The sequence below is a fragment of the Schistocerca gregaria genome, chromosome 7 (assembly GCF_023897955.1).
Source record: "Schistocerca gregaria isolate iqSchGreg1 chromosome 7, iqSchGreg1.2, whole genome shotgun sequence".
NCBI classification, from domain to species: domain Eukaryota; kingdom Metazoa; phylum Arthropoda; class Insecta; order Orthoptera; family Acrididae; genus Schistocerca; species Schistocerca gregaria.
Genome location: NC_064926.1, coordinates 425,565,417 through 425,589,129, shown reverse-complemented (window position 1 = coordinate 425,589,129; position 23,713 = coordinate 425,565,417). Strand labels below are relative to the sequence as shown.

The 23,713-nt window shown below is 42.2% G+C and overlaps 1 protein-coding gene and 1 non-coding gene across 2 annotated transcripts in view; both read right to left on the bottom strand.

Moving 5' to 3' along the window:
- Positions 1-23,713, bottom strand: part of LOC126281220 (calpain-D-like) — a 441,331-nt gene that overhangs the window by 102,458 nt on the left and 315,160 nt on the right. The window contains exon 2 of the mRNA XM_049979967.1: positions 11,671-11,810. Within this exon, the coding sequence (XP_049835924.1) occupies positions 11,671-11,810 (140 nt within the window). The remainder of the gene's footprint in view (positions 1-11,670; positions 11,811-23,713) is intronic.
- Positions 9,422-9,496, bottom strand: Trnat-ugu (transfer RNA threonine (anticodon UGU)). Its single transcript has one exon. It is a non-coding gene; the product is annotated as a tRNA-Thr (tRNA).

The following is a 23,713-nucleotide window of genomic DNA, read 5'->3' as shown; positions in this document are numbered from 1 at the left end:
AACGTCCAATCCAACGTCCTGGGAAATTGTCTTTTCCAAAATCTTTACTCTGTAACCAATGTGGGATGGAGCACTATCGTCGGGGAACCACATCTTACGACGCACGGTTAACGGAATACTTTCTAATAAAGTTCGGTAATTGTTACCAGTCAACCGTGCAGGTAAAACATATGGGCCGATACTGTAATCATCGATTATACCCGCCCACACATTTACGGAAAAGCGGCGCTGAAAATGTGTTGCTACTGCTTGGCGCGGACTGTATACACTCCACGTGTGCACGTTATCGAAATTGATTATTGCGTCGCGAGTGAAACATGCTGCTTCTGTACGGAGTATTTTGTTTACGAAATCATGCAGCACACTTTTTAACAAAAACCGCTCTGAGAATTCTCGTCGCTGAGGGAAATCTTGTTCTTTCAACGCTTGTACGAGGGGCGTTTGAAAAGTCCGTGTAAAAATAAGAACTATTTACGTGTTTGGGGTAAACCTTTTTTTATTTTTCAACATAGTCTCCTTTTAGATTTATACACTTCGTCCAACGCTGTTCTAATTTGTTGATCCCTTCTGAATAAAAGGAATTTTCAAATCTGCAAAATAGCTATTAGTTGCTGCAATCACCTCCACGTTTGAGTAAAATCTTTGTCCTGCCGGGCATTTCTTCAAATTGGGGAACAAAGAATAGTGCGAGGGAGCCAAGTCTGGAGAATAGCGGGGATGTGAAACGAGTTGGAATCCTATTCCCATTAATTCTGCGACCACAACTGTTGAAGTGTGTGCTCGTGCATTATCGTGATGGAAAAGAACTTTTTTGCGATCCAATCGCTGGCGTTTTTCTTGCAGCTCGGTTTTCAAACGGTCCAGTAAAGATGAATAATATGCACGTGTAATAGGTTTACCCTTTTATAGATAGTCCATGAGGATTATTCCTTGCGAATCGCAAAAGGCAGTCGCCATAACCTTTCCGTCCGAAGGAATGGCCTTCGCCTTTTTTGGTGCGGAGTCTCCCTTGGCAATCTATTGTTTAGATTGTTGTTTGGTCTCAGTAGTATAGTAATGTATCCATGTTTCACCCAAAATGACGAAACGACGCTTGAAGTCCTGCGGATTCTTCCTGAATAGCTGCAAACAATCCTTGCAACACTTCACACTATTCCGTTTTTGGTCAAGCGTGAGTAATCACGAAACCAATCTTTCGAATGGCTTTCTCATGTCGAAATGTTTATGCAAAATATTATGTACCCGTTTATTTGAGATGCCCACAGCACTAGCAATCTTATGCACCTTAACTGTTCTGTCATCCATCACCATATCATGGATTTTATCAATGATTTCTGGAGTCGTAACCTCCACAGTTCGTCCAGAACGTTCAGCATCACTCGTCACTCCGAATATTTTGAAACCACTTATGAACTGTTCTAATCGAAGGTGCAGACTCACCGTGAGGTTTATCAAGCTTCTCTTTAGTCACCTCAGGCGTTTTGCCTTTCATAAAGTAATGTTTAATCACCACACGAAATTCTTCTTCGTCCATTATTTGACAATTACTCGGCTTCCTTGGTTCACACGAATTCCAAATGCAAAGAAATAGACCAATATTCCTGAAACTTGGTGAGCGTCCATTCCAAAGATGCTACTAACTAAACGTGATCTTGATAAGCGCCGGTGGTGCCATCTTTCGGACTTCGCGCGGACTTTTCAAACGCCCCTCTTACGCGTTGAATGTGGTAAGGTTGAAGACGCTCCTCTTTCAAAGTGCGATGAACGATAGTGTGTGATACACCCACTCGTCGGACGATGCTTCTAATACTCTTAGTGGGATCTTCGTGGATGGGGTCCAGAATTTGTTCCTCGGCTTCCAGCCGAATTTCTTGGCGTTGTGGGCCTCTGCCTTCCGCGCTTGGTAGTAAAAAGCCTATATCTCTCAATTTATGCAAATTAAATACGTACTCGTGAGCTGTATTCTGCCGTGATTTACGTAATAATAAAACGAAAGCGTATCATATCAGAACAGACATTACGTTTCGCATACAGAATTAACGTAGAGACTTTGTTAAGAATGAATCGCAAAATAATCGAGTAAAAGTAGAGAATTATGATGACACAAACCTTTGGTCAACAGCAACAAACATCTATCACGCAGGAAATCTTCGTTGTGGGAAGCTTTCTCGATAAATTCGTACAGCTGCTCTCGCAATATCTTTTGCTTCGCCATATTTTGAAAGAATATCGCATAGTTCAGTGATAGTAAATCTCCCTTCCATCCTAAAGTTTAAGGGGAGCCGGAGGTGGTCAAATCCAAAAACCTACGTTTTTTTATCTACCGAAAATTAATTGGAACATTCCTCTTTAATGTAAACTTTGAATTATTGTTCTACTCGCCCTAGAAGTGGAGTTATTACCATTTTCCCCCACGCCTGCAGAGGAAATGGGCGGCCGCTGAATGCATCTAACACCCTCTCGTGACTTCCTGGCGAACTCCTTTGGATTTTCTCGGCCTGTTACGCATACAGCGCCTTATGTTGCGCATATAGCGAGTGTGCAAGGGTTGGCTACATTGTTTTCTGTGACAAATGAAGCGCTAAAAGCGCGGAACATCGTATCTTTGCTGTTTACCGTTTCGACTTAGTTCAGTGTTGTGTCTGTTGTTGGTAGTATTATACTTCTTGTGTAAAGCGTTGTTCTGGTTACGATGCCACGTTTTAGTAACCGTGTATACAAGAGGAACAACGTAGGGAAAAGAAAATTAACACTAATACCAAGCTGCGATACTACAATTACTGAACCAGTGCGTTCTTCTGCTACGCAACACATGACCGGCCATAGCCCTGCGACATCTTCTAGCAAGAAGCTGACTGGTGGAAGTGACAGATTTCGTGAATATGTTAGTGACAGTGATGATATTAACGAAGTACTGAATATTGGATTCTTTTCTGTGCTGAAAGAAAGTGTTCTGTGCAAAATGTGTTCAAGTGTAGTAGAGGGACTAGAGATAAGAAAGCACTTTGGTTTAGCTTGTGTGATGAAGAGAATCTGTGCATGTTGCAAGTATCAAGTGACTTTCTACAATTCACATGCCAGTCTCTTTGGTGAAAATGGATGATCTAGAGTGTTTTATGTGAATGTTCGACTTGTGTATGGACTTCGATCCATTCGAAAAGGGTCTGCTGCTGGTAAACTGTTTTGTGGTATTATGAACTTGCCATTGCCTCCAAGCAAATTTGGGTACTACTGTGAACTGGTAGGATCCTCTGCTAAAGATGTGGCTTTGAAAACCACGAAGGAAGCAGTGGACAAATCTGTAGAAATGAACGGTGGTTCTAGGGATTTGGTAGTGGCATTAGATGGTTCCTGGCAAAGGAGGGGTCATAAATCCATGAATGGGGTTGTAACTGCTACTTGTGGTGATAGTGCAAAAGTGATAGATGTCGCAATATTATCAAAACATTGTAGGTGCAAAAATAAAATCAAAGGAGAGCACAGTGGAACCTGTGAGGCAAATTTTAGTGGATCAAGTGGAGCAATGGAAGTGGATGGAGTGAAACAAATTTTTGAACGTTCAGTTCCCAGATACAACGTTAGGTACAAATACTACCTTGGGGATGGTGACTCCAAAGGTTTCTAGACTATAGAGGAACTGAAACCATATGGAAATGAATTTGTAGTTGAAAAGTTGGAACGCATTGGGCATGTGCAAAAGCGTATGGGTGCACGGCTTCGAAGGCTCAAACAAACTTTGGGTTCAAGTAAGCTCAGTGATGGAAAGACAATAGGAGGGAGAGGCAGGCTTACTGATGCGGTTATTGAACGTCTGCAGGGATACTATGGGTATGCTATAAGGCAAAATACTAGTAATGTTATTGACATGCGAAAAGCAGTGTGGGCATTGTTGCTTCATACTGCCTCTTCCAATGAATACCCTCAACACAGCCTGTGCCCAAAGGATTCCTGGTGCAAATATAATACAAAAAAGGACTATGATCACAAACATGGTTTGCCAGCAGCTGTGATAAATGTAATAAAACCAATTTTTCAAGACTTAGCACAGCCAGAATTGTTACACAAATGTCTACACAGAAAGGCGCAGAATCCTAATGAGAGCGTAAACAATTTGATTTGGAAAGTGATTCCTAAAAGGGTGTTTGTAAGCATAAAAACACTGCACTTTGGCATTTATGATGCAATAGCAACCTACAACCATGGGAACAGTGTGAAGTTCTGAAGGCATTAGGATTTACAGCTGGGGTGAACACTGTACGAGCACCAAGAAATATTGACAGAGAAAGGATAAGAGGAGCAGGAAGAAGAGAGAGGCATATGAAGTATGATGGAACAACAGGCCAGAAACGAAGACAGAAGAGGAAGCTTTTGGAGGATGAAGAAGACAAGCCTGATAATCCATCCTATAGTGCAGGAATGTATTGAGAAACTTTGATAACCATTTCCCGTAAATTTGGATTTTGAAAAAATGTTCCTTATATTCGAAAAATTCTCTCAAGCTAGAGAGATGAAATTTTTATACAGCACTCCCAGTGGTCAAACTTACATTGTAACACAGCCATTTGGCAATATGTTCAGTAGTTTCATTTCAGTTTAATTATAAAGCAATTATCAGTAAAAAATTTGGGTCATTAATAAAAAAAATAATTGGAAGGAATCTAAAAAAGATACTCCAAAATCCCTCTGTCATAACTGCAATACTAAACCACTCTATATGCAAAAAAAATTCACACTTTCTATTTGGTAGTTTATTCATAAATGTTCCTCAAACTTAGTTATTTTAACATTGGCTGCATAGGCACCTCCGGCTCCCCTTAACGGAGTTGCAACGACGTCTGCATAGGTTACTCGATGACTGCCGACGATTGGCGTATTACAGTGACTCAAATAGGCGGCCGTTGTGGCCTACGTGTTTGCGGCTCACATTGGCGATGTTGATTCGCGGAGCAGTACTGCCTGCTTTTACAAAAACAATGCCCGAGATGAACTTTTTTTTCCTACTAACAGGATATTTTTGGTACCTTATACCATTTACACCCAGTATATCAGAACATCGTATTGAGCAGTTTCCTCATTCCCTTCTTATCAAATGAATGCTCTGACATCTAACGCAAATACATGGCACCAATACAGAAGGAACCGCTTCTGCATCTTGTAAAGACATTGCTTTCCCCGAAAGTTGATAATATTTTTTTTTCTTTTGTGCATTATCTTGTCATAGTACGTACGTATCATTTGTTTCAACTATTCTTTATTTATTAATACGTCACATTGTTTCTTAATTCATTTTGCTACTGTTTTATATTTTACGAATATGAATGTTCTGGTTTTATATGCTTTGTAAATCTTTGGTTAGGCTAGGAGTTGTACTGTGCCAGAGAGAGAGAGAGAGAGAGAGAGAGAGAGAGAGAGCGACTATCGATAGAGAGCGTACGAGTTGTGGTGGTATTGTGGCCGATTCGCGGGTGGAGAAACGTTGAGAAGTTCGGCGTGAAAGACGGTGACACGCGGAGGAACAATTAATTACAGTGCGTCCGCTGTGTTAATAGGAGATCGTGCATTATTAAGTCAGCAGTAAAACCTGAAAAGTATATCGAGTGTTTGCGGTGACGATTTTACATACTGTGTGAACTTGTGACAATTATCCGTGAACCAGACACCATTGTCGTGTGGAAACACTAACTGTTAGAATTGCGTGAAAGTGGAACAAACCAAAATGTTAAGTAAAAGAACAGTGATCTGATTTAATCAAGAAACATTTATTTTAAAGACGACGACGTAAATTGAACTGATGTTTAACGAACTGTTATAGTGATAAACACATGTGACTGTTTTCCTGTGGCAACGGCTGTCTGTACGCCCTAATTGCTGGTTTCTTATCTTCGTGGCCCTTATGCGCAGTGTACTGTATGTTGGCGGCAGCAGAATCGTTCGGCTGTTAGCATCAAATACCGGTTTACTAAATTTTCTCAATAGATCCGAAAAGAACGCCGTCTTCCCTCCAGGGATTCCCATTTGAGTTCTCGAAGCGTCTCCGTAACCCGTAAGTTTTGTTCGAGCCTAGCGGTAACTAATCTATCATCTTAGGAATTTCGTTATTAAATCATAGTGTGTCTTTTCCATCCTTTATCCACTTACTAGGTACGTAATTCTCCAGACCACGGTTTACAATCTGCTTAAACTTTGTCCATAATTCCTCTGCATCCATCTTACTGGTACTAAGTGATGCCAATCCACTGTCCTCTACCTAGCAGAAACACTCTTCTAGCCTTCTTGACTGATTTATTAACTTTTGTAATCATAGTTGCTATAATGACATCATGATCGCAAATGTCCGTTTCTATACTGAAATTGTCGATAAGGTCCGGCCTATTTATAGCTACAAGACCTCAGATATTTCCATTGCGTGTGGAATGTCGAGCTAGCTGCTCAAGAAAATTTTCAGAAAACGTGTTCAAAAGTATTTCGCTTGACTGTCTGTCTGTAGCCCCCGCAGTGAATCCATGACATCCCTGCATATACTCGACACGTTAAAGTCACCTCCAACTAATATTGCATCATCTGCATATCTGCGCGCTATTGACCGTAGACTTTCTTTGGATGACTCTAGAACAGCCATAGTGGAATCGGGTGGCCGATAAAAATATCCAACAATTAACTTAGTTTCAGCTACAACTGTTACACGTAACCAGATGACTTTACTGTCACACTCAACTTCGACGTCAATAGAGAAAATATTTTTGTCGACTGCAATGAAAACTCCCCCTCCTACGGCCTCTAATCTGTCTTTCCGAGCCGGTCTCTGTGGCCGAGCGGTTCTAGGCGCTTCATTCCGGAACCGCGCTGCTGCTACGGTCTCAGGTTCGAATCCTGCCTCGGACGGAAGTGGATGTGTGTGATGTCCTTAGGTTAGTTAGATTCAAGTAGTTCTAAGTCTATGGGACTGGTGACCTCAGATGTTAAGTCAAGTAGTGCTTACACCAATTGGATTTATTTGTCTTTCCGATATGCGTTCCACAGCTCGCTAAATATCTCAGAACTTTCCACTTCGGGTTTCAGCCAGCTCTCAGTCCCAAGAACAATTTGAGCGCCAGATCTTTCCTGGAGGGCACTAAATTCGCGAACTTTATAGCGAATTCTTCGGCAGTTTACTGATAAAACTGTGATCGTCGAAGTGTCTTTATTCTGAACGCCATTCGACTTCCCTTGCTGTGAATCGACTGGCGAGTGCTTATCAGAGTACCTCAAACGACCACCTTGCCTAAGAAACCCTCATGTGCACCCCACAAGCACTCTGATACCTGAGGAGGTGCTTCCAAATGCTGAGCAGAGGTTAGATTGGTCTGAGGAAGCACGAGAGGAAATGTAATAAGACAGATAGATGAGATGGAAGGAAGAAAATAAGTAGATAGGGATGCGATAAGCATGGACAGTGCTGAAAAAGGGACGGAAATTCTGGTTTAGTGTTGAGCAGAGAGCGATCATCTGGGATTAACCAAGACGGAACCTAAGCCGATGGTAACGAATGCAGCTTTAATCTTTTCTGGAATGCACTGTGGTTTTGGAAAAGACGCAAGTTACAAGTGACCTTGTTCCAGAATCTTAAGACTGAGATTGAGAAGGATATCGAGAAAGATTTAGTGTTATGCATAGGTACAACGAAGATGCTGGAAGTATCCCATCTGGTATTGCAGTAATGGAATAACAGTTATTTGACAGGTGTGGAATGGAAACGACGACACCAGAGACTAAGAAATAGATGAAGGAAACAGGGCAAGTGAAAATCACGTCGCATCACAGGTGGTACCCACCCTAACTGACAATGAACAGGGCGAGGACTCGCATGATTAAACAACCGCATGTTACACGCAGAAGCACAATGGACGGTAATACCGTGTGACAACGCCTCTAGTATTGACAGTGGATAGGGAAAGAGTTCATAAGTTCCTCAAAATATACCTTAACCAGCTGAAAATGGAGTACGAAACCTCCCCATCCGAAAAGAAAAACTCGCTCCGACCTGTAGATACCCTCCAGCCCCCTTGGGCCGTAGATGCACTCTCTTTTTTGTATCATTTGAAAATATGCAATACCGCGACTCGTTGGGTCACACTACACACCTCTGGTCAGCTACTGGCCACGCTTGTCTCCAGTCCCTGCTGGCTAGGACCTTTTATACGAGCGCAATTCTCACGCCGTGTTGCGTAGCTGCCAGTGGCACATTATTCCTTGTAGATACATTGGGCAGTCGGTGTTGATACACCAACAAATCACGCAGCCTGAATGATTGTGTGGTTGCGGGCACGACCAAACACGAGAGCTCCTTTCTCCCGTTCTGCCAGGTCGACCCATATCCCTGCGCTGATTCCGCACACCCTACAGATGCACGCGCACGGTACTTCGTCACGACTTACGTCAGCAGTGAAGGACTACAGGACCGCCTGGTTCAAATGGCTCTGAGCACTATGCGACTTAACTTCTGAGGTCATCAGTCGCCTAGAACTTAGAACCACTTAAACCTAACCAACCTAAGTACATCACACACACCTATGCCCGAGGCAGGACTCGAACCTGCGAACGTAGCGGTCGCGCTGTTCCAGACTGAAGCGCCTAGAACCGCTCGGCCGCTAAGGCTGGCGAACCGCCTGGTACCAGTTCTACACCATCCACGAAGCTGCCGAACGAAGATTGTGCTCTTTTACGGAGTGATTACTATTTTTTGCAGTGAGCGTATCTTTAGCAAGTACTGATGTCTAGTACGAGGTTTCACAACTTTTTATACTATGTTTATAGCTATGTTCGTAATGTTTTCTGGATTGCATGTAGGCACGAGAGTGTTTCTGAAAGCTGTAATGGTTTGTTGTTCCTCGTTTATAGCCATGCTTCTGAAATACTCCGCTTTCAGCTGTATATGAAATTTCAAAGTAACACGAACGGTTTCGTGGTTTCAACTCATATCTTCAGGTGTACATCTACAAGATAGGAAACTTACAGTCATAATGATAAAATACATATACCTATCCTAACAATCTATGCTCATGGCAAGCCAGTATGAAATACACACGTTGGTAAAACATTTAAGCGCTGTTATTGGGGGTACTCAATCACCTCAAAACAAAATATAGTTACAATTGACCAATTGAAAAACAATCATATTAGAAGCGCGTTTACCTTCAATGAAAAGAACAAAATAAGAAAACAAGATAAGGTAAAAGCCCCGGCTAGCAACACTGAAAACTCGTGGTTAAAAAGTGATCTCCGAGATACATATGAGCACATTGACTATCACTGTGGCCCCACACGGCGAGGCAGTTGGATATATGCTGTCCGCAGCTTCATTGCGTGAAATTAGAATTATACATTAATACTTCCAGCTACTGACGGGCGTTGATATATGTCAATGGAGACAGGTGAAAATGTGTGCCCCGACCGGGACTCGAACCCGGGATCTCCTGCTTACATAGCAGACGCTCTATCGATCTGAGCCACCGAGGGCACAGATAATAGTGCGACTGCAGGGGCTATCTCGCGCACGCCTCCCGCGAGACACACATTCTCACCGTATATGTCCACACACTACATTCGTAATGTCCCTACCCAACACACTTATTACTCGTGGACGACATTCTTACCAAGTCCCGTGAGAGTTCGGGTAATATGTGCGCATCCGCACAGAAGAGGAAGGTCATGGCCGGTATTGCCAGAACTATACACTTATATGGAATATAGTGTCTGTTCTTTCGGACATTACTCTTCCACGAGTAATGAGTGTGTTGGGTAGGGACACTACGAATGTAGTGTGTGGACATATACGGTGAGAATGTGGATCTCACGGGAGGCGTGGGCGCGATAGTCCCTGCAGTCGCACTGTCCTATGAGCCCTCGGTGGCTCAGATGGATGCCGGCACGGTAGCTCAGCGTGTTCGGTGAGAGAGCTGGTTGGCCTCTGCAATAAAAAAAAACTGAGTGAAACGATCAACATACGAACTTGAAGGGATGTCACGTGACGTCCGCAACGACCAAACACAACGATGAACAACGAACAAATAGGAAAAAAAGAAAGAAAGAAAAAAGGTGGATGGAGCGTCTGCCATGTAAGCAGGAGATCCCGGGTTCGAGTCCCGGTCGGGGCACACATTTTCACCTGTCCCCGTTGATACATACGAGGGCTGCTATATATATTTCTGGCCTAGGCAACACTAAGTGTTGCCAGGTGCAATCTGACATTTCCATTGGAAAGTTTGACATTTTTTAGCATATAATGTACTCAGAACTTTTTGACTTACGACAATTTTTTTTTTTCTTTTACAGGGACTTGAAGAAATCAATTTGGCACAAAAATGGAATTAACTCGTGAACATTTTCGTGCGATCATTTTTCACAACTTTCGACGTGGATTATCACGACAAGAGTGCATCGATGAACTTAAATCTTTGTATGGCGACGAAGCACCATCCTATAGCACTGTGAAAAACTGGTACAATTCAATTGTGGCCGACGCTCGCTCAAAGACGAATTCCGTGAAGGTCGTCCAAAAACAGCCGTTGTGCCAGAAAACATCGATGCCGTACGTGAACTGATAATGCAAGACCGTCATGTGACATACCGTGAGATAGAGGCATGCCTAGGCATTTCTCCCACCAGCATACATTCGATATTGCATGAACACCTGGCCGTAAAAAAGGTTTGTTCTCGTTGGATCCCGCACAATTTGACAATCGCTCAAAAGAAAGCTCGTGTGGATTGGTGTAAAGAAATGCTGAAAAAATACGATAGCGGTGCTTCAAAAGACGTTTATAAGATCGTCACAGGTGACGAATCATGGATCTATGCGTATGAGCCCGAAACAAAACAGCAATCGACCGTGTGGGTCTTCCAAGACGAGCCAAATCCAACGAAAGTTGTTCGTGGAAGAAGCACTTCGAAGCAAATGGTCGCCTGTTTCTTCGGCAAAACTGGTCATGTGGCGACTGTTCCACTTGAGCAACGTAGGACGGTCAATTCTGAGTGGTACACCACCATTTGTTTGCCTGAAGTCTTCGGAGAAATTCGAAAAATGAACAAGAGAAGACGAATCATTGTGCACCATGACAATGCGAGCTGTCACACATCGGCTCAAACCAGCGCCTTTTTGACCGGCCAAAACGTCGAAGTGATGGGTCATCCGCCGTACAGCCCTGACTTGGCACCCAATGACTTCTTTTTATTCCCACACATCAAGAAAAAAATGCGTGGTCAACGATTTTCGTCGCCAGAAGATGCTGTTGCAGCATTCAAAAACCATGTTTTGGAGGTGTCTCAATCGGAGTGGAAAAAGTGCTTCGAAAATTGGTTTGAGCGCATGCAAAAGTGTATAAATCTTGATGGAGAACATTTTGAAAAACAATAAACCATTTTCGTTGATAAATATTCGTATTTTCATTATTAGGCCAGAAATATATATAGCAGCCCTCGTATCAACGCCCGTCAACAGCTGAAGGTATTAATATATAATTATAATTTCATTTTAATTTGAGCCCTCTAGCATTTCATTTTGAGTCCTGTAGTGACGTGTTACGGCATTGTGGTGGCAGATTTCAACGTGCACCTGAACAGCAAACACAAACAATAATGTGGCAAGTTTATTTTTTCGAAGTGATAGTTAAAACGTGGAGTACGTCGGGGCAGTACCTGCGTTGGCGGCGCTGTCCCAGGTGCTGCAGACGCGGCCATCGCCCTCCGGCAGCTGCTGGGGGGCGGCCGCCTGCACGCCAGACGCCGCCTCCGCCGGCCGCGCCGCTCCTCCGCTTAGGTCCTCCCCGTCGCTGTCACTGCACACACAAACCACCGCGTCATCACCCACCTGTACGCCTCATACACTTTGTACTGTACCTGTTTAATACAGTCGCGACACATATCCCGTTACCGTTTATGTTGCTCGTTACTTTCGTTGCCTACTCAAGTAACTGATGCAGAATACCTCAAACTTAACAAGAGGGAAATCCTCCAGGAAACTGGGCAAACGCAGCGAACTGGAAGGAACTTGTAATAGTACTGAAAAATAGTATGAAATTTGGCAAACCCCCAAGAAAGAAAAAACACAGATGGTGGAACAGCGCATGTGATCAAGCAATGGATTTCAATACAAACTTGGAAAATTTTCAGTGGCAACTAAACTACAGAAAAATAGCAGGAATTTTTGAGAATACAGAAGAGTTCATTCACGGTAATACGAAGAGAAACACGTTGATATGATATAAGCCGGTTTAAAGAAATTGAACAAGAATTTACCAAGAACAGCAATAGAAATTTTTACAAAATTTTCAAAGAAAACCTAACAGTGTATCACCCACCTAATCTATGTTTTCGCCGGCGAATTAGACCAATTTTTTCTTCAGCAAAAAATTTGTGTGATTTTCAAGATTTTTTAACTTGTGGAAACATGTTTGTATCAAGTGTCATATAAACTAAGTGCAATATACAGGGTGTATCAAAAAGAATCATTCGATTTGACACATAATATATTTCTGAAACTAATAAACAAATGCGATGAACTCCATTGTACGGTCATTACTCGTGCCATGCTAACATTTTAGAGGAGAGTATATTGCGCCTTCCACACATGTTTGTCAAAGTAAAATTGGACTTAACATCTGAGGTCATCAGTCCCCTAGAACTTAGAACTACTTAAACTTAACTAACCCAAGGACATCACACACATCCATGCCCGAGGCAGGATTCGAACCAGCTACCGTAGCGGTCGCGTGGTTCCAGACTGAAGCGCCTAGGACCGTTTTGTTCTCAAGCAGGTGGTGCGATTCGAAAAAGATTGCAGAGTTTTATCCCAAACTGTAACGAATGTCTCCGTCCAATTGAAAAGTAAGTGTGGTTCTTCGTGTAGTACAAAGGGCCAACAGAAAGGCAGAAGTGAGGCACTCCGGAACCCATGACCAGCAACTATAAAAGCAGTTCTTTGTTGCCATTTCTCCCCTATACAACGATATGTTCAACAATGGAGGAACTAACGATATCTGACGGTAGCAAAGCAAACTGGCAGCGGTTATGTCCGACAAGCTGTTTCTACAACCTCTTTCACTGATTTATGGCTCGGTAAACTAGAGTGTGTCTGATAACGTGTAAACACGATTCACGACAATATATTTTTCTGTCACTCGTGGTAAGGATAGCTACTCCCAAGGTAAGTGCCGAGACACACAAGAAGGCGACGTCACAGATCTATGAATTGTGCATTATGGTACACAGATCTATGCTAATTAAGATTCTGCAGTTCACTTGTGGTTTGTTTACCTTTAAGTCCAAAAGAACAGATTTGATTAGGGAACAGCGGAATTAACACGCAAGCGATTTACATCAGGCTGCAAGTTACTAAAATACACATGTGTCTTGATTTCAATACTTCACTCAGTTCACTTTCTTTACACATTTTCTTTTTTTTATGTTATCAGTGTGTTAACTACCAATTAATTTGAAAAAAAGAGTTTGGAATCAAATGACAGTTCCACCTGCAAACTTATTTTTTATTCACTAGACCAGTTTCGGCCACCAAGGCAGTTTTCCAGTCGTACGACTGTACAGATTAACTGTGTCCGTGAATCAGCCTCGGCAACAGAATTCAGGCACTGCAACTGGCTCACACTCATAGTACTTATTGTAAGATGCTGCATCCTAGCATGACTTTGAGAAATTTCTCTTCATTGACTATTAAAAACAACGGCCGTAGGAGGATTAGAGAACAACCAGCCCATTATCACCATGTTGGAAAAAGCGCTCTTCCCCCTGGATATGGAAACCTGCTCTCGCTTACTGAACAGCCACGGGGAGAGGAAACCGGCACGGCCAATAAAGCTCGCAAACTTACAAGAGGGCTTTGTCGTCAGTCTCATTTACACCTTCACCAATACTTACAAACCGCCTAGCGGTTGGTATTTCTGATACCACTTACTAATTACAAGAACCCCACCACCTATTCGTACTAAATCTCCAAAAATGGCTCGGTTTAGCCGGTGAGTCCATAAATGGTGCAATAAGGGGCATATAGAGTAACTGGCCACGCTTTCCCACCCGAGTTTTGCAATAATTAAGCCAGTCCGCTTTTGAACTGACTTAATGAGCCGCCCTGTAGGAATTCTTCCTATCTGTTATGTGGAATACATGGAAGAACCCTGGAGATACTAAAAGGTATCAGATAGATTATATAATGGTAAGACAGGGATTTAGGAACAAGGTTTTAAATTGTAAGACATTTCCAGGGGCAGATGTGGAATCTGACCACAATCTATTGGTTATGACCTGTAGATTAAAACTGAAGAAGCTGCAAAAAGGTGGGAATTTAAGGAGATGGTACCTAGATAAACTGAAAGAACCAGAGGTTATATAGAGTTTCAGGGAGAACATAAGGGAACAATTGACAGAAATGGGGGAAATAAATACAGCAGAAGAAGAATGGGTAGCTTTGAGGGATGAAGTAGTGAAGGCAGCAGAGGATCAAGTAGGTAAAAAGACGAGGGCTAGTAGAAATCCTTGGGTAACAGAAGAAATATTGAATTTAATTGATGAAAGGAGAAAATATAAAAATGCAGTAAATGAAGCAGGCAAAAAGGAATACAAACGTCTCAAAAATGAGATCGACAGGAAGTGCAAAATGGCTAAGCAGGGATGGCTAGAGGACAAATGTAAGGATGTAGAGGCTTATCTCACTAGGGGTAAGATAGATACAGCCTACAGGAAAATTAAAGAGACCTTTGGAGAAAAGAGAATCACTTGTATGGATATCAAGAGCTCAGATGGAAACCCAGTTCTAAGCAAAGAAGGGAAAGCAGAAAGGTGGAAGGAGTATATAGAGGGTCTATACAAGGGCAATGTACTTGAGGACGATATTATGGAAATGGAAGACGATGTAGATGAAGATGAAATGGGAGATATGATACTGCGTGAAGAGTTTGACAGAGCACTGAAAGACCTGAGTCGCAACAAAGCTCCGGGTGTAGACAAAATTCCATTAGAACTACTGACAGCCTTGGGAGAGCCAGTCCTGACAAAACTCTACCGTCTGGTGAGCAAGATGTATGAGACAGGCGAAATACCCTCAGACTTCAAGAAGTATATAATAATTCCAATCCCAAAGAAAGCAGGTGTAGACAGATTTGAAAATTACCGAACAATCAGTTTAATAAGCCATAGTTGCAAAATATTAACACGAATTCTTTACAGACGAATGGAAAAACTAGAAGAAGCCGACCTCGGGGAAGATCAGTTTGGATTCCGTAGAAATACTGGCAGACGTGAGGCAATACTGACCTTACGACTTATCTTACAAGCTAGATTAAGGAAAGGCAAACCTACGTTTCTAGCATTTGTAGACTTAGAGAAAGCTTTTAACAATGTTGACTGGAATACTCTCTTTCAAATTCTAAAGGTGGCAGGGATAAAATACAGGGAGCGAAAGGCTATTTACAACTTGTACAGAAGCCAGATGGCAGTTATAAGAGTCGAGGGACATGAAAGTGAAGCAGTGGTTGGGAAGGGAGTAAGACAGAGTTGTAGCCTCTCCCCGATTTTATTCAATCTGGATATTGAGCAAGCAGTAAAGGAAACAAAAGAAAAATTGGGAGTAGGTATTAAAATCCATGGAGAAGAAATAAAAACTTTGAGGTTTGCCGATGACATTGTCATTCTGTCAGAGACAGCAAGGGACTTGGAAGAGCAGTTGAATGGAATGGACAGTGTCTTGAGAGGAGTATATAAGATGAACATTAACAAAAGCAAAACGAGGATAATGGAATGTAGTCTTATTAAGTCGGGTGATGCTGAGGGAATTAGATTAGGAAATGAGACACTTAAAGTAGTAAAGGAGTTTTGCTATTTGGGGAGCAAAATAACTGATGATGGTCGAAGTAGAGAGGATATAAAATGTAGACTGGCAATGGCAAGGAAAGCGTTTCTGAAGAAGAGAAATTTGTTAACATCGAGTATAGATTTAAGTGCCAGGAAGTCGTTTCTGAAAGTATTTGTATGGAAGTGAAACATGGACAATAAATAGTTTGGACAGGAAGAGAATAGATTTCGAAATGTGGTGCTACAGAAGAATGCTGAAGATTAGATGGGTAGATCACATAACTAATGAGGAAGTATTGAACAGGATTGGGGAGAAGAGGAGTTTGTGGCACAGCTTGACAAGAAGAAGGGATCGGTTGGTAGGACATGTTCTGAGGCATCAAGGGATCACCAATTTAATATTGGAGAGCATCGTGGAGGGTAAAAATCGTAGAGGGAGACCAAGAGATGAATTCACTAAGCAGATTCAGAAGGATGTAGGTTGCAGTAGGTATTGGGAGATGAAGAAGCTTGCACAGGATAGAGTAGCATGGAGAGCTGCATCAAACCAGTCTCAGGACCGAAGACCACAACAACAACAATGTTATGTGGAGATGCTCTGGTAGTTTTAGGTCTCCTTGAAGAGCAACAGCAGCGCCGTCGGATTCTGAAGGTGCAATAGTACTGTCTATGTTCTACGTAATGAAGCGGGAAGAAGCTTTTTTGTGCAAATAATTTTTACACGGGATGCCATTATGGTGCGTTTATTTAAGAAACACCGTGAAATGAACTTGGTCACACTGATTATAAGCAAACTATTAACTGCACGAGAGCCTGGTCTACCGCATGACTATATCGAAAACCATCCTATTGACGACTGCCGACTATGACGCACAGTCTGGAACTTGAGTGTAATATCGGTATAATTCGTAGAAGATCGTACATCTTCGGTTATGCCAAAGTTAGTCAATTATTATTAATGTCATCGCTTCCTGGCATTATAGAATTATTGGAAAAATAGTATTTATGACCCATGGACGACTCCTTATGTCTGCCTCGTAATGTCTAAGTGGCAAAAACAACTTTTGTTAGCAAATATTTAATAATAACATTTACTTCATTCACGCCAGAATAAGTGTAGTTTCCCTAGGTATCTCTTTGCCGACGTCAGGTGCGATTTCTGCATTGGCACCTCATCCAACTGGCTCTGAAAGCGCCAGATGGTCAACCAACTCAGCTAGCTGGCATGGGAACCTACCGCTTGCTCCTTACTCTGTAGGTACTGCAGTGCTGATACATTCACTTTACATATGTGAAATAGCAAAATCGGAAATAAAGTAAAACGCGCTCTTATCTGCAAATAAGAGGTACCTTACATGAACCCCCCTTCTCTGCCCCATTCACGAATGGCGCGTGGAAAGAATAAGTGTCAGTATTTCCCTACATTAGCTCTAGTTTCTCGATTTTTTTTTTCGTCGTGATCATTTCGCAGGACATATGTGGGAGGAAGTAATATGTTGACCGACTCTTCCAACAACGTAATCTCCCGTAATTTCAACAACAAATCACTCCGTGATGCACAATGCCTCTCGTGTAGCGTCTGCCACTGCAGTTTGTTAACATCTCTGTAACGCTCTCGCGCTCACTAAATGTCCCTGTGGTAAAATGCACTGTTCTCTTGTATTAGTCCTAAATGTGTGATTATAAATGCTGAAGAATCGGTCGAAGAAGTGTTTCGTAAGCCACTCCTTTAGTAGATGAGTCTGTTTCCGTAAGATTCTTTCTATGAATCTCAATCTAGCATCTGCCTTTCCTGTTTGTTTTATGGGGACATTCCACTTATAGTAGCTCTGGATGGTTGCATCTAGACATTTAACGGGAGATACTACCTCCAGAAATTTTCCATCAATGGTGAAGTTGTACAGTAGTGGATTTATTCTCCTATGTTTGCGCAATGTGTTACATTTATTCACTTTCAGGTCAACTACCAGTCTTTGCAACATTCATGACTCTGCAGGCCATTCTACAAATGGATACCACCTTCTGGCGTTGCTCCTTTCCTGTAGACAACCGCACCATCTGCGAACAATCTTCAAGAGTTGCCTGTTCACTCTGCTGTATCATTTATATTCATTGTAAACAATAACGGTCCTATAACACTTCCTTGGGGTACTCCGGAAATTACCTTTACACCTGCCGATTTTGTTCCGTTAAGAGCGACGTGCTGAATACTACTTGCAGTGACATATCGAATCCAGTCAGAAATCTGATCCGGTATTCGGTAAGCTTGTATTTTTTACACTATGTGGCAGCGCGGGAAGGTGTCAAATGCCTTCCTGAAGTCAAGGAACACGTCATTCTGAGCGCCGTAGTCAAGAGCACTGTAGATCATGGGACAAACAGAAAGAGCAGAATTTCGCAAGATCTCTGTTTGCGGAATCCATACTGATTTTTATAGAGAGGATTTTCCTTCTCCTGAAACGTCATAATATGCAAGCCTAAAACATATTCCGTAATTCTACAACAGACTGACGGCAGCGATATAGGCCAATAATTATGTTCATCTTCCTGAAAACATGAGTGGCCTGCGCTTTTTTCCAGTTGGAAGGTATCCTTCATTTCTTCAATACCTACTGTAACAGGAGTAGTTATAGGGTAGTTAACGAATGCCTCGATACCACTAAAAGTTTAGCAGATTATAAACTATCCGATCCACTGTATGTAATGAACAAATGTTAGAAAGTAAGGTTTTTCTTAATTTTTATCAGCAAATTAAACTGTATTGTTCACTTACATACCGCATCAGCACCATTAATATTGATTCAGTAACTAACAGAAAGTTATAATTAGTCAGAAAAGCTGATGATGCGAATTAATATACTGTCGTTAGTTTCAGTTAAGTTTATAATTTCATTCTCGCGATTGTATTATTACATTCCCACAGAAATGTCTGGAGAAATATCTATAACGTAATTAAACCAATAATGAATTACCTAATAAGCAGACTTTTGGAACGTTTATCTATAATCTGGTGTATTTAACGTGACTTGTGCAATTTATATATCATGTCAATAACGAAAAACCAATTAGATCAGTTGTAATTAACTTTTTCATTGACGGTTCTTGAACATTTTGATGTAAACACAATTGATTTTCAATCATTTTGGCACTACGAAATTACCACACAGAACTTTAACCAGAAATTCCGTTTTGGCATTTTGTACTGTGCCTCAGTTAATGTTAGGAATAAAATCCAACGTAAAATCAAGATGTAATAAATGATTTTACGGTAGGTATTGTTATTGTAACTTCATAACAAAATCTTCACACAAAAGTCAAAAGGACAATACTTAGAACTGTATTCAGAACGAATCATCATTTACTGTCTGTAAAACCGTGCTAACATTTTGTTGTAAATCATTAACTTTCTATTCTAAATCAGTAAATGTAACTGATTTTGACAATAGGCCACAGAACATACATTGTTAAGAGTAGGGTATATATTGAGCGGTATAAAGCACTTGAAGTCAGTCGCAGTTTAGGCAACGTGATGAGGCAGTATGTAACAGTTGCTGTGTAAACATCTTTGTAGCCGGCCGGAGTGCCGAGTGGTTCTAGGCGCTACAGTCTGGAAACGCGCGACCACTACGGTCGCAGGTTCGAACCCTGCCTCGGACACGGATGTGTGTGATGTCCTTGGGTTAGTTAGGTTTAAGTAGTTCTAAGTTCTAGGGGACTGAGGACCTCAGAAGTTAAGTCCCATAGTTCTCAGAGACATTTGAGCCAACATCTTTGTGAATACTTACGGAAAATATATCTAATGTTAAAACGATTCATCTTTGTGTTGGAAAATATTATTTTAACATCCAAGTTTTCATCAAGTCCGAAATCCAGACAAATCTGGAATATACAGCCTTTAATTGACTTTATTGGAGGAGGAGATTTGACGGTTCAAAGCTAAGCATTCCACAGCAAAAAAGTACCTCACTCTCATACTACGGTGAGTCTCTCGTATTGAGAAGTATTTTTTGCCGAAACTGCAGTTGGAGTAACATTAGACTACGATAAACTTCTTCTAGCAGGTGAACATGTTCTTTCTCATAATCTCCGCAGAATCTTACACCTATCTGAGTCGGTCCTGATGCCTTTCCACTCCTAAGCGATTATTGTACTTATGACATCACATATTGTTTTCATCCAACTACAACAAAGAATGCGATAAATTGGTACGTAAGCAAGGAGGGCCGATTGTGATGCCCCAAGGACGCGATACATGCGCGGCTTTGAAGAAGACATTCTTCGCCACTTAGGAAAGTACCCCACGACGAGTACATAGCCTCCGCTATGGACTCTTGTAGAGCATACATGTCTAAGTTCATTGTCTCCGCTGTGCGGTTGCCGTGTAACGGGAGATTTGAAAGTGAACCTATATTCAAACTTAATTTACATTCACAGGATAGGTACATTCCCAGACTATCAATTCAGCGGCTCTGCAGTCCTTAGAAGCCTCTAACAGGAATTCAGAAACCTCCTGTAATCATGTACAATGGAAAACTAACTCTGTTAGTGATATACCGGATGGTTATAATTAAACTTTCCCTATTTAAGGAGTTATAATACGGAGTAATGGATGCATGATTTCCATGCATCACAGCGCCACCGTCCACTTCCAACTATGGCCACCAGGTGCAGTGATCACTCATCGCGAGTTAGTCTCGCACACCTGACCAGTGGCAGAGCACTTGACGTGTCAACATGAGCTAGGAGAAAATAAGCAGGGCATTATTGGCAAAGCTCTATTATCAAAATAACAGTAATGCTGCAGCTGCACATCGAGGATATCGCCGGACGAAAGGATCACGGAAGGGTCTTCTTTCTCCACCTGTTTTGCGGAGCATGATGGAGAATTCGAATCAACTGGAGAACTGGGCTTCGCTCCGAGACGAGACCGGCGACCGGTCGCACCACAGGTGGTTGATGAAATCGCTGTTGCTATGGCAGACAACGCGGCGCGGAATTCCCGATCGTCAGGCATTGTTAAATGTCCCGTGGTCCACTGTGCTTCAAACCATTCTCAAATGGTATCCGTACAAGATTCGTATTGTACAGCAGCTTGCACCACAGAACGCACAAAGACATGTTGATTCCGGTCTCCACATTCTCGCAAGGATTGAAGTACACGAGCGCTGGTCCTAGACCATCCTATGGACAGACGAAGCTCAAGAATCTCTGGCGGTGAGGTGAGCACACAGAACTGCCGAGTGTGGGGATCTCCAGTCACTGTGCATGAAGTTCCTCTGTATGGTGAACGTGTCACCGTATGGTGTGGCTTCACGGCTACGTTCATTATTGGCCCATTCTTTTTTGAACTGGTTGGCGCTCAAGGAACAAAGACGTGTAGTGTTATTGCCCAGCTTTACTGCGATATGCTTCCCCAGCACGTTAGACTCGCCCCACAGCTGAGAGACGCATTGGACTTTCATGCAAGACGGGTCCCACCGGACATCGCTCGTGAATTTCATCTGCTTCTCCCAAACACATTTGGAAACGAATGAATTGTCAGCCGATTGTTTCCATATGCTTGGCCCTTCCCTATCACCTGATCTCAGTCCCTGTGATTTCTGGTTGTGGGGCTACCTCAAGGGCAGGGTTTACCAGAGGAACATTCACACATGTGCTAATCTGAAGCGCAACATATCATGAGAGGTAGCCAGCTTACCTACATAGATGCTTCGTTCTGCTGTGCAGAATGCAATCCTGCGCTTTCAGACTCTTCTGGACACTGATGGGCGCCTTATTGAGCCCATTTCGTAGCAGTAATGGTAACGGTATGTAATGGTATGATGTACCGCGGCAGCACGTTAGGAATGTAGAAATATTTCAAAAGCCAAGATCGCTTAAATATTGTTTACTGGATAACCGTTTTCAACTCACTAAAGGTGCCATAATCGGATCTGAATGTAAATTAACATTTATAAACCCTTTGGATATAACGACACAAAGGGTTTATACGAGGCGTGTTTTTTAAGTAAGTACCGTTTTGAAATTTAAAAATAGACATGCTAAGATATCTCAATAATTTTGTTTTTACATGAAAGCCTGTACCTTAATCCACTTTTCTGCATAATGTCCGTCAATACTGACGCACTTGTCATAACGTTGTACCAGTTTTAGAATACCCTCCTCATAGAAGTCTGCCGCCTGACTTGTTAACCACTGCATCACCACTGTTTGATGACCGCTGACCGCCCAGGTGTTTCTTCAACTGCAGGAACAGATGGTACTCACTGGGCGCAAGATCGGGGCTTTACGGAGGTTGATATAGAGTTTCCCATCGAAAAGATGTGATGAGATCTTTGGTCTGATTCGCCACATGCGGACGGGCATTGTCTTGCAGTAAAACGATGCCCTTCCTCAAGTTCCATGGACTGCTGCTTTGATTCTGGTGTGACGTAGGCCACCCATGTATCATAGACCGTAACAATTTGGCTTAAGAAATCATCACCATCGTTCTGGTACCGCTCAAGGAAAGTCAATGCACTGTCTAAACGTTTGGTTTTGTACACATCCCTCAACATTTTCGGTACCCAACTTGAGCACAATTTTCGGTGATTCAAGTGCTCGGTCACAATGCCGTACAAAACACTGCGAGAAACATTAGGAAAGTCATCCCGCAAGGAGGAAATCGTAAAGTGTCTGTTTTCTCTCACCTTATTGTCCACTTCCTGCACCAAACTTTCATTAACGACCGAAGGACGCCCACTCCGTTGTTCATCATGCACATTTGTGCGGCCATCTTTAAATGCTTTCTTACCATTCCATCACTCATAATGTTTTCTCCGTCAACTGCACAGATCTCACGATGAATATCGATCGGTTTTAGGCCTTTAACACTAAGAAATCTTATAACAGCCCGTACTTCGCAGTCGACGGGACTCACGATTATCGGAGGCATCTTAAACACTTAGTACACAACATAAACAAGGAAGAATCAAACTGTAATTGCGTCAGTGAGTAGATTAAGGTACAGGCTTCCACGTAAAAATAAAATTATGGAGATATCTTTGCACGTCTCATTTTAATTTCAAAACGGTACTTACTTTAAAAAAAACACGCCTCGTAAATGTTAATCTACATTCAGATCTGATGATGTGACCTTTAGTGTGTTGAAACCGGTTATCCAGTAAACAATATTTAAGTGATATTGGCTTTTGAATTATTTCTAGAACAGAGTGAACGCCCCACTACACACTGTGTGTTCGCTGCACGTTAGAAATGTTTCAGCTGAGCTGATTCTGCATTATTCCTCTCCCCCATGTCCTTGACATTAATGCTACCAAGTTGGGTCCTCGTACGGTAATTAGTTTCCGTGTTATAACGTGTTAAATAGGGCAACTTTAACTACAACCAGCCGCATACGATATTGCAATGCCTATGTTGTTCTAAGTTAGGATGTAATGTTCTTTCGGAGACGCATGCATGCAACACAGGCACTACAATATTTCATAACGGCTGTAGTCGCCGCACTGCCTGTTCCTTTGAACACACATGTATGTCCAAAGGAACATTGCGTCGTACTTCTGAACAACACAGTCAATTCAATGTCGTATTTATCCGCCAACACTGGGCAAGAGACTTACAACTGAAATGTCTCCCCTGTACAGGAATATATAAAACGGAAGTACGAGGTCAGGTTGTAGGCGCATGGGTGACGACATATGGAAGTTTGAGTCTGTCCGTGACACGTGATTGTATATCATAATGGTAGGCCACTGCTTTGACGTTTTTTCTGAAAACTTCGCGATCCTGAATGTCATCAAATGAAATTTCAGATTCCTGTAAATCCTCCTTAACTTGGCTTGCCTATTTTGAATACGATTTTGTTTTTGAAATTGATGAA